Source organism: Xiphophorus maculatus, chromosome 6, assembly GCF_002775205.1.
Source record: "Xiphophorus maculatus strain JP 163 A chromosome 6, X_maculatus-5.0-male, whole genome shotgun sequence".
Taxonomy (NCBI): domain Eukaryota; kingdom Metazoa; phylum Chordata; class Actinopteri; order Cyprinodontiformes; family Poeciliidae; genus Xiphophorus; species Xiphophorus maculatus.
The window spans coordinates 711,237-723,434 of NC_036448.1; the positions used below are offsets into that span (position 1 = coordinate 711,237).

General features: G+C 38.3%; 1 protein-coding gene across 3 annotated transcripts; it reads right to left on the reverse strand.

The window, feature by feature from the left end:
• Window positions 1-301: 301 nt before the first annotated feature.
• On the reverse strand, window positions 302-11,580 carry LOC102230409 (carbonic anhydrase-like). Of its 3 annotated transcripts, none has more exons than XM_005809214.2 (7): window positions 11,473-11,580; window positions 10,210-10,407; window positions 8,885-9,003; window positions 6,742-6,834; window positions 6,564-6,626; window positions 6,293-6,448; window positions 302-2,618 (listed from the first exon to the last, which is right to left on the reverse strand). In XM_005809214.2, exons 1-7 carry the CDS (start codon window positions 11,504-11,506, stop codon window positions 2,499-2,501), a joined length of 783 nt encoding a protein of 260 aa, XP_005809271.1. In that variant the 5' UTR covers window positions 11,507-11,580; the 3' UTR covers window positions 302-2,498. The 3 variants fall into 3 exon arrangements, with proteins under 3 accessions (XP_005809271.1, XP_023191444.1, XP_023191445.1); XM_023335676.1 differs by lacking the exon at window positions 11,473-11,580 and adding an exon at window positions 10,893-11,012; XM_023335677.1 differs by lacking the exons at window positions 10,210-10,407; window positions 11,473-11,580 and adding an exon at window positions 9,186-9,341.
• Between the last annotated feature and the right edge of the window lie 618 nt (window positions 11,581-12,198).

Consider the following 12,198-nt stretch of genomic DNA (forward strand, 5'->3'; position numbering starts at 1 on the left):
TCATCCTAAAACCAGAATGATACTTTTCTAAAGTACCAGTGTCATTTTAAAAGATATGTAATTAGAAAGAAGCAAGCTTTAATAAAATTTTACTTAAATTCTTCATATAGTTACTGGTGTATATTTGGTTACACATATTTGCATTTGGTAATATAATTATTTGTCATTTAGGCACTAAAATAAAGAAGCAACTTCTAATATACAAATGGCATATAGTCAATTAAATGGTTAATTATAACATAAGTACTCATATATTTGAAGGTTTTTTTTATATAGGAATAAAGTCTCACCAACTCACAAATGAGATTCTCAATACCGGCTTTTATTTAGCAATTTAATGAGTGGAATACAATCCTAGAAAACACTCGAGCATGGAAAAGAGCATTCTACAAAACACACACAGGCTTTTATTACCAAACAAATCTGAAATAACTCCACATACTTCATAAACAGGCAGGATATAATTATAAGTTAAAGATTAACAATATATTCAGTTATGCATTTGGTCATATTCTTCAGACCTCAGTAAATCTTAGTATAAAGATAGCCAAAGTTTCAAAGATTATATTTTTTTAAATAACAACCACACCCATGAATTTCATGGGTGCGTTTATTTATGGATTAGTTAGATATTCTAATGTTTCAAAGATTACAAATTGTTGTTAGACAAAAATGGCATTTATTCATCCTCAGAGGAAAAGAAGGCAAAACATTCTAGAGATAAAATGAAGCAGAAGGTTTAAGTTTCAAGTAGCTGGAGACAAGCAGTAAATTAAAAAGCTGTCTTTGTGTATTAATAGTTCAAAGAATGAACATGAAATGGAAAGCTATTGTATAAAGACACTTTGGAATACAGCTGTATTGAACACATCACAATTTGTCATAGTAAATATGACTTTTTAACCAGGTGTTTGTAACAATTTAAGTAATCCATATATAGAAGAAACCAAAACAAACAAGTTCAGACATTAAGTTATGTGCAGTAATAAGAGGTAAAAGTATTGAACACACAGAAAGGGAAGTGGACAAAGTCGTGGAAATCCATCAGTGATCAGAAGACATCCTGCAAATGAATGAGCTTTTAAGTGCAAATGAATATCAGCTGGTTCAGTCCAAACTGATGGTCTATAGAAGCTAAATTGCTGAAAACAGTTCTTGTTGTTGCAGTTGCATGAAGAAAATTGCATCATTTTGTTCTCTTCCTTATGCTGTTTGTCCCCCTGGTGAACCTTTTGCCCCTTCTCTGAAAGATTGTGTGATTGGTCTGAATTTCATGAGTGTGTATATTCATTCAGGATACTGCCACACAATTTCCATGGGCCGCTGATCTAACTAATATCTGTGCAATTTAGTCGGGTATCTCAGATAGTCAGAGCATTGTTTTTTCAGTCAGAGAGAAACTGTTTGATGAGGAGGAGGAAGTACATACTGAAATATTACACTGCCCATTCTCTCAGTTGAAGTAGGAGAATGGCTCATCAACGCCTAACTTTTGTCTTTTTATTTTCTTAATGACATGGAAAAAAATTGATTTTCCAGACTGTTAAATATTATTCCCTCCTCCTCTTAACTTTTGAACGCGTAATAGTTGTCTCTCTGTTACTACAATTATAAATTACACACATGGCAAAAAAAAAAAAGACATCATGACGTATTCTGCAGTGGGAGGGAAGCTCGCCTCAATTTGTTTTGTGGATTATAAAAGGTCTTTGCAAAAATGAAAATCTGAAAACCACATGACTGTACATTGTCAGTCCGACTTTGGTCAAACTACGCTGGGCCCTTCAGAAAGATATAGAGTTGGCAAGTAGAATTGTTTCAGAAAACGATAAGCAATGTACTCTGTAGCCATGGCCTGTATGCAGGCTCACCACGCAAAGCTCCATTTCTGGAGTTGAAGCAAGTTTAAGCTCGTTTAATATTTGCTGAACAACATTTGGACAAGCCTGTAAAACACTGGGAGAACACAGACTAGTCAGATAAGAGCAATATTGAACTCTTTGGATGCCATAACAAACACCATATTTAAAGGACAAAATGAACTGCCCCAAAAACACCAGGCAGACAGTGAAGTTGGAGGTGGGAACATCAATATGTGGGTCTGTTTTTCTGCATATGGTACTGGCAGAATTCATGTAATTGATGGAAAGATAAATGGTAAAGTGTACACACATTATAGAGAAAAGTCTGCTGCCAGATGAAAAAAGGGTGGACATTTCAGCAGGACAATGATCCCAAACATAGAAACAAGGAAGCTCTCAACCAGCTGCAGAGACAGAACATAAAACTGCTAGAATAGCCCAATTCGTTTTATATAATTACTCATAATTTAATTTCTGAACTGATTTGTTTTATTTTTTCTATGTATGGATTGCATGGGTTGTTACCAACACCTAGCATTAGTAACACCAGGTGTTCCATGTCAATAGCTAAAATATGTTTACTATGAAAAATTGTGATGTGTTCAATAATTTTCATACCTGCTGTATAACTAAGATTTACTTAAAGGAAGCACGGACTTGACGGCCCTTGAGGAGCTGTGGAGGACGGAAGTTGTCCACCATGCAGCACGCTGCCTCTCCCTCTCCAGTGAACAGGAGGTTTCGAAACTTTGCCATCTAATAGAATACAGGAACACAGAAACAGTTATGACGTTCCTTCGACACAATATATGTTGCTTTATGTCACATCACAATAATTCCCAACAATAACCATTTTCACCCTCCCAGCATGATTCACCTACTTTGAATAATAGTCTCAAGTTCTCATAAATTTTAATAGAAGCAAGTCCTTGCATGTATTGGGCTGATGAACCCATAACATATAATTTTAATAAAACATTATTTAACAGGCTGAGTATTTTGTAATGGTAAAAATTGCTTTATCAAGTCCACAGGACCCCAAAGTGCTTCACACTACATTCAGTCATTCACTGATTCACCATACATTCACACCCTGATGGTGACACACTACTGGATAGCAGCCACAGCTGCCCTGGGCAGTCTGACAAAACCGAAGCTGCCATGCACTGGGCCATCGGCCCTGACCTCCACCAGCAGGCAAGGTGGGTGAAGTGTCTTGCCCAAATACACAACAACAGAGTGGGGATCAAACCAGCAACCCATCAATAAAGTTATGAACTTAAAAAAAATAAAAATAAAAATAAAGTTATGAACTCCTACCACCGTTGATGGCGTGTTAATGTCTTCTTTTGCTACTTAAGCCTTTTTTAAACAACATTAGAAATACATTGTGTTTATTTTGTAAGCCCTTAACTGTCACAGCAAAAACACTTACATGCAGGCCTAATTTGCAATAACAACATTATTATTATAGGGACAATCTATGTGACACTCTCAAAGCGCCACCTGGATGTCGATAAAAACCAACCATAAGTCCAATAATCCAGAGAATCAGGAAGAAAAGTTCTTGGATGAAAGTTAAAGAAAGTTGTCTGCTTTCCCTATAGTAGCAAAGGATGCTAAAAAACAATGACCTTTTCTCTAGTCTGTATACTACAGTTAATGATTGATTACTCAGTTATCGACAGTGATGGTGGAGTTACTTTGAAAAAGTAACTTTAATCAGATCACTGATTACTCCTTGAAAAAGTAACTTAGTTAGATTACTGATTACTTGATTTGGAAAGTAACGAAGTTACATTAAAAGTAACTTTTTCAGTTGCTTTTAGCAGCTGCTAACAACGTTGTGCCGCCTGTGAAAATAACATTGAGCTTTGCCAATACTTAATTGCCAGTTATTTTATAATTGTTGGGTTCTGCAGGGGAGTGGTTTCTCTACATTTACAGGGTGGCAGGCTGACAGGATCCAGCTGGTGCTCATCAAGACCAATCAGCGAAGGCCTTAAATAGGAGCGACTTCCCTGAGGCAGACGCCAGATGATTTTGCTTCAGTAGTGGTACACTCTGGCTCTCTGTTACTGTGTTTAACTGTTCTGATTCCTCTCTCATCTATTCCCTCCTCAGAGAACCAGCTCTGATCACCCCCTGGTGCTCAGACTACCTAATTACCCGATCCTCGCTGCTCCGCTAAACCTAGCTCCAGGATACCTCCACGACCACCAGCCAGCTGCTGCCTGTCCACCCTCAGTCTCATGCTGGAACTCCTCCACCTGGAAATCCCACACTGCACTGACTGCTGGAAAACCCAGGTACTCACCTCTGCTCATCCTAACCCTCAGACAGTAAGCCATCACCAGGTTACACCATCATTCCCTTCATTTGGTTCCCTGTTTAACCATTCACCTTTCCTCAGTTCCTCCTCTGGCCTGGTTCCTCCCTGCTGCTGCAGATCAACGCCTCTCTATTCTCTCCCCATTTGCACTCATTATTCAATAAATCTGTTAAACTGCGCTTGGTGTCCGTAGTTGTTGCTTGCCTTCGAGTCCTGGTAACCTCTCACCATGACAATAATAGTAATGTGAACAATATATCTCCACTTGGGTGTGCTGTGGTGGTGCAGGGGTTGAGCACAACGCACATATAGAGGCCTTAGTCCTCGACGCGGCTGTCGCAGGTTTTATTCCCCTGCCTGGCAACCTTTGCCGCATGTCTTCCCCTTCTCTCATTACCCACTTTCCTGACAATTAACTATCAAATAAAGGCCACTAGAGCCATTATACATATATATATATATATATATACATATATATATATGTTTGATGGTTATAACAGTACAAAAGAAAACTTTTGTAATTTGTCCGTGTTTTTGTGTGTTCCAGTATTGTCTGGAAAACTATAAATAGAATGTTTTACCCCCTCACCCCCCTCATCCAGGTTCTGTATAATGGCCCTGTGTTTGCTGTCAGAGCGCAGCGCACAACTTATATGTCCCGCTAAACAAATTTGTGACATTTATCTTAATATTAAGAATTATAATGACGTTTAATTGCATAACTTTACAGACTCGTTCATTCGTGGCTGTTTTCACGTTTATTGTGCTGTTCATATTAGTCTTCCTACGTAATTCACAGGTAATATATTAAGTTGACATTAACAAAGACACAGCGGAACGGATCATCCGGGAAATGATGGACGAGGACAGTCTGATTAAAACTAACTGGATTTCAGAGAAATTCTGGGGTTTATGTCTGCTTATTTCCAAGCCCAAAAATCGTAACCCGCAACTCATTAAATCTGCAAGCGACTTTAGAAAAAAACAAGCCCAAAGCTGCTTATAATTATTGGACTTGGCGAGCCAAACTCAAAATAGTTCCTGTTTTTCCAGCAACAAAATGCGCATCTTCCTCTTCCCTCCATTGTTTATGTTTCTGTCGCTGCTGATACTGTTGCATAGAAACAGCGGTCACTCCCGAAGACGTCTAGAGGAAATAAAATTAAATTACAAAAGAGAATAGTAACGCACAGTGATTTTGATAAGTAACTGTAGTCTGACTACTGGATTTGAAATAGCAACACGTTAGATTACTTGTTGCTGAAAAAAGTGGTCCGTTATGACATCACTGGTTATCGATTGATCCAGTTAATTGTTTCAGTCCTAGTTTATAGTTTTCTGTTCAATTCCAACATTAATGATCTCAGTAATGTAGTGAACAGTCATTCCTGAATAAGTTTGAAATCCATTCACCCATTATCCCACATGTTTATCCCCAGTGGGGTCATGAGGGAATCAACAGCAGTCAACGGGCGAGAGGCGGGGTCACCCTGTACAGGTCGCCAGTCCATCGCAGGGCAAAACAGAGACAAACAGGACAATCATACACATACACCCACACACACACACCCATGCACACAAACACACCTAAGCAGGTTTTATACAAACTAATTAATCTATCACTCACTTTTCTTGGACTGTGGTAGGAAGCCAGAGTACCCAGAGAGAACCCATGCATGCAGAGGGAAACATGCAAACTCCAGGAAGAAAGACCTTCTTGCTGCCAGGCAACAGTGCTACCAATTGCGCTACAGTGCAGTTTGAAATAAATCCCAGCAAATCCAGTGTTGATTTCACTGACTTGTGGACTATACTTATCCAGTAACAACATCAAGCTGAGAATATAACAGAGACAAACTATATGTTGACCATGCTTTTCCCCACCTGCCAGCCCAGTACATACATAATATAGATGTCTAATAAATGTTACATGAACATCACATGAATGAGAACTTTTTTTCCTCTCAAAAGAGAGCTTCAAAGTTTCAGTTTTAGATCTACAATAAGCATAATTTAAAATTGAAAATAAAAATCACTCTTAAGTGATTATTTTAGCTTTTCTGTCCTTCCAGTGTTTTAAGTGGACCAAGCTACCCACCTGAGCAGGGCTGACACTTATAGGCTCCCTCAGGACAATCCAGGTGACGCTCTCCAAAAGGGGTGGGGTTGTCAAAGATCCATCATAAGTCCAATAATCCAGAGAACCAGGAAGAAGAGTTCTTGCATCAAAGTTAGAGAAAGTTGTCTGCTTCCCCTATATGTTTCACAGAGAAGAGATGGAAATGTAAAGCTGGAAAAACAAAGCTATCAGTATGAGCACATTTGAACAAAGCAAGTTCAGTTCCACGTCAGATGATTTTTGTTTGTACCTTTGTCTTAATAGAGTCCAAAGCATCCAGAACTTTCTGAAGCCGGGGGTTGGCTGCACCAATCTGAATGAAAACATCACCTTTAATGTAGTTTTCTTCAAATACAAAGTTATTGGTAGACATTTTCTCCAACACATCTCTATTGGAGATGCTGGTGGAAAGAGCACTGATTAGTTACTTTGAGGAAGATTCCAACCACAGCCAGTCCATCAGGCTTGTCAGCAGACTCCCCAAAGCTGGGATATTTAGTATTCCAGTGCACCAGGTGAAGCTAACGAGAAAAGACACATGCTGTTATCTGTAGTAGCAGGAACCTTTAAAAGTCAAGTAAACTGTGTCCACTTCATCAAGTTATTGGGTTGACATGCAGTACAACTCCACACACACCTATATATATATATATATATGTATATATATATATACACATACAGTACATACATATATATTACATATATATATAAAATAAATAAAAATAATTAAGATTAATAGGGGTGCCCAAACTTTTTCATATGACTGTATATATATATATATATATATATATATATATATATATATATATATATATCATTTTTATTTCTAAATATTTGGGAGTTTGCAACAGCTATTTCAGTTTGATATATCTAATAACTGATGGACACGGTAATATTTCAGTATTGAATTGAGGTTTATCGTACTAACAGAAAATGTATGCATCAAAACAAAATTTGACAGGTGCAAAAATGTGGGTACCCTTATCATTTTATTGATTTGAATACTCCTAACTACTTTTCACTGACTTACTGAAACACAAAATTGGTTTGGTAACCTCATTAAGCCTTGAACGTCATAGACAAGTGTATCCAATCATGAGAAAATGTACTTAAGGTGGATAGTTGCAAGTTGTTCTCCTATTTGAATCTTCTCTGAAGAGTGGCATCATGGGCACCTCAAAACAACTCTCAAATGATCTTAAAACAAAGATTGTTCAACATAGTTGTTTAGGGGAAGGATACAAAAAGTTGTCTCAGAGATTTAAACTGTCAGTTTCCACTGTGAGGAACATAGTAAGGAAATGAAAAACCACAGGGACAGTTCTTGTTAAGCCCAGAAATGGCAAGACAAGAAAAATATCAGAAAGGCAGAGAAGAAGAATGGTGAGAACAGTCAAGGACAACACACAGACCACCTCCAGAGACCTGCAGCATCATCTTGCTGCAGATGGTGTCACTGTGTATCGTTCAACAATTCAGCGCACTTTGCACAAGGAGAAGCTGTTTGGGAGAGTGATGCGACAGAAGCCTTTTCTGCAAGCATGCCACAAACAGAGTCGCTTGAGGTAAGCAAAAGCACATTTGGAGAAGCCAGCTTCATTTTGGAATAAGGTCCTGTGGACTGATGAAACAAAGATTGAGTTGTTTGGTCATTAAAAAAGGCGTTATGCATGCCAGCAAAAAAACATAGCGTTCCAAGAAAAACACTTGCTACCCACTGTAAAATCTGGTGGAGGTTCCATCATGCTTTGGGGCTGCGTGGCCAATTCTGGCACTGAAAATCTTGTTAAAGTTGAGGGTTGCATGAATTCCAGTCAATATCAACAGATTCTTGAGAATAATGTTCAAGAATCAGCTACAAAGTTGAAGTTATGCCAGGGATGGATATTTCAGCAAGACAATGATCCAAAACACCGCTCCAAATCTACTCAGGCATTCATGCAGAGGAACAATTACAATGTTCTGGAATGGCCATCCCAGTCCCCAGACATGAATATCATTGAACATCTGTGGGATGATTTGAAGCAGGCTGTCCATGCTCGGCGACCATCAAATTTAACTGAACTGGAATTGTTTTGCAAAGAAGAATGGTCAAAAATCCCTTCATCCAGGATCCAGAAACTCATTAAAAGCTACAGGAAACAACTAGAGGCTGTTATTTTTGCAAAATCAGGATTTACTAAATATTAATGCCACTTTTCTGTTGAGGTGCCCATATTTTTGCACCTGTCAAATTTTGTGTTAATGCATACTGCACATTTTCTTTTAGTCCAATAAACCTAATTTCAATACTGAAATATTACTGTGTCTATATGTTATCGGTCGTATCAAACTGAAATAGCTATTGCAAACATGCAAATATTTAGAGATAAAAATAATTAAGATTAATAGAGGTGCCCAAACTTTTTCATATGACTGTATATAGCAACACCTGAGCCTTTAAACTAAGGGGACAAAGTTGCCTTGTATTTGATGTGAGGAGTTTAAGGTTATAGCAAATCTTCATATTATTAGTTTTCTATGCATGTGTTACAATACAAACATAACTCAGCAAGCTGTTGAATTCATTACCTCACAAGGGAACTTGACGCTGTTTATAGTGTGCTCTGAGCCTCTATCATCACTGCCTCCCCAGTGGAAATGAAATTGCTTCAGTCGGTATGTTCCAGAGATGGGACCTCCAGTCAGGGCTGAGAAATACAAACAATAGACTCATTAAGACAGAGAAAAAAACAACAAATAAATCATTTTCCTATTTTCATCAGCCAATGACAAAGCTCTTTCAATAGATCATGCTAAAATGCTCCTGCTAGCTATGACTTTTGTAAGCTACTGTTGATCAGCTTTAAGAGGAAATAGTTGAACAATATACCATGAAAAACTGGAAATGATACATTTAGACTTCCATCCATCACCCTTGTCCCTAGCGGGGTTGGGAGGGGTGCTGTTGCCTATCTCCAGCAAGACATTTTGGGCAAGAGGCGGGATCACCTGGACAGGTCACCAGTCTGTCGCAGGGCAACACAGAGACAGAAAAGGACAAACAACCATGCAAGCACACGCCCCCCACACACACACCTAGGAGAATTTAGAGAGACCAATTAACCTGACAGTCATGTTTTTGGACTGTGGGAGGAAGCCGGAGTACCAGGAGAGAACCAGGTGCACAGGGAAAACATGTCCATGCAGAAAGACCCCAGGCCAGGAATCGAACCCAGGACCTTCTTGTTGCAACACAGCAATGCTACCAACTGCGCCACTGTGCAGTCCAGTTAGACTTTATCTGAGCCAGTGTCATCTGTGTCTACCAGTGTCTCCTTTATAAATAAACTGAAATAAATAGAATTATTAACTACACATTAAGGGTAAATTCTTGGATATTTTTTCATATTTTTCTCATCTGTTTATGTTGATCATTTGATATTTGAAGTTGCCTGCATGTTCAAAACTAAATTTCTTTATGGCTTTTATGACAGATTATAGCTGTTTATCTGTGACAACTACTGGAGCACAGAGTAAAACTGAAGAGTCACGGTGATGGGCTGAACATGCATGTTGACCTTCAGATAAAGAACCAGGGCTGTTAGGAGATAACTGAGCACTTACATCATCAGACATGCTTATCTATGTGTACATACAGCATGGGTGGAGGAAACAAACAGGAGAGATAAAATTCAAAGGTAAAATAATAATATATCTTGCAAGTACTTAAAATAAAAGTCAGAAACCAAGTTTTAGGAGTTTAGGATGTCATGTTTGTTATACCAACAATACGTCTGAGTGATACAGGACTTGAAACAAAACTAAAACCATTTCCAGAATGAGTATAAAATGATGAAGTGTGTTTGTAGTCATTCATAACTTTAGTCTCAAACTTAGAGGTTAGCTTTGCTTACTGGAGCTGTCTGTGTCGTCCACAAAGTCCACCTGGAAGGAGTGTCCATTGTTAAGAATGCCCCTGGCATTGGAGGGGTCATACTGGAGTTTCAGACGCTTCAGAGACGGATCATATTGGGCCTCCTTGGTAACGATGTTGATGGGAGACTGTCTGGGTCCATTAGCAAGCGGGAAGTTTTCTGCCCACTTGTCAGGTCCTGTAAATGTAAAAATGAGGAGCTATTCAAGTCCTTTATTTAAAGGCAAAGTTTTTACAGTGACCATTATGATGTTCTAGTACATCTTGAAGAAAAGCAGCATTGCTCCCATAGAAACAAACAATGGGATCATTCATAATGAATACTTAGAGTAGGTAGTTGCAGAAAGGTTCATTTAACAAGGCATCACTAATTTATTCCTTATGCAACATCTCTATTAAGTTTTGAAAAAATAGAAAGTTATGAGTGAACTAGAAATACAGGTCAAAATGTATTGCCAGCATCAATATGAACAGAACAAAATGTAAAATCTAGTACAAAGTTATGACTTTTATTGTGCTTACTGAGCGCACAATAAGATATTTCAGATATTTCCAACATATTTTTCAGCTGTAAAAGTCAATGCATTCAGAAAACGTAGCTGACAGGAAACAGACTGCGTGAAACGATCAACCATCACTTTAGTTGATCCTCCTCATCATGACCTTCAGTGTCCAGAGTTGGGAACGTCGAGCAGCGCATCATAAAGCTGATGATCTATTTTAACCGCAGTTGTTGCCACAAAGCAGCTGTCCTCAGGCTGTCCTACATTCGTTACTGCAGAAAAGTGTGATAATTGTTTACTTTAAATGACAACAAAGTGACAAGTAAAACAGTTGAATAGATTTTACACCCTTCAACTTTAAGTGAAAACTACTGATTTATTAATTATGTTGGTGTAGCGCAATTCCTGGGGCGGAAGTGTACGGCAATTAAAACCAAAGGTTCCCATTGGGTAGAATTTATTTGATTATTCAATATTGTTTACATTAATGTTAAACTATAATTCAATTCTACTTAATGATTTTAATCTGCTAGTGTTTAGACAGAAATAAGTAAAATGTAATTTAAATCATTTTATAAAAGTGTAATTAAACGCGCACTCATTTTTATTTTCATTTTTTTTAATCAATAGGCTGCTGGTATTTCTTTTGTAAATATTAATGTCACCCAGTCACACTCTTTTCAGTGTAATAAGGAATGAGACTTGCCGGTGGGCAGTGCTGCAGGCTGCAGGGTTCTTACCGTCGCTCGGTCCGTATCCCCATCCGTGAGACATGGCTGCTGCTGAAAGCTGCAACGGCAATGATCAGTCCGAGGCAGCGGCTGCTCGGGTGACCAATATTGGGGCGCTTTATGAAGGACCTGGTATTGCTCGCTGTGAGGGGTTTGGCTTGCATGGTTACGTCATTTCTCCCCTCCTATTTGGTTGTTGAGTGTGCAAAGCTGTGAGTGATGAGATGTGTCGGGAAGACGAACTGCTGGTCCCGATCCGAACAGGTCAGGATCCAAGCCCTTAGCACTGATTTCAACTTTTGAAGGTACTTCCAATTGCCCTGAAGAGTTGATGGCAACATGTTGGTGTGTGTTGCCCAGGGATGAAAGTAGTTTTAAATTATTGCCAGTACTATAACGAAAATAGTCAGGCTCATCGTGAAAACCAAAACAAATAAAAACATAAACATTTTACTGTCCTATAGGCTACCTGTATGGATAACGCAGAAGAACCACTTCAGAATGTGAAAAAATATGTATTTTGGCTCTGCCATATATAAGTTACAATTACATTTATTGCTATAATTACAATTTGTCTAAATTGTCTTTTAAGTTCTTTACAAAACCTGACCTTTCATCTTTCCTTGAATTGTTTTGAATAAAGTTACTCAGTTACATTTGAAATATCCATTTCAAACCAAACACCAGCATAACAGCATTTATCTTTCGACTGTGTTTGTATTAAGATCTCATGGT

Excerpts from the sequence above, each read along its gene's own strand:
- LOC102230409 (XM_023335676.1), bottom strand. The coding sequence starts at position 10,932 with ATGATGCGCTGCTCGACGTTCCCAACTCTGGACACTGAAG. Across the intron at positions 6,835-8,884 it reads GCGTCAAGTTCCCTTGTGAG|CTTCACCTGGTGCACTGGAA; the intron begins GTAATGAATTCA and ends TTTTCTCGTTAG. Across the intron at positions 6,449-6,563 it reads TGGACTCTATTAAGACAAAG|GGGAAGCAGACAACTTTCTC; the intron begins GTACAAACAAAA and ends TGAAACATATAG.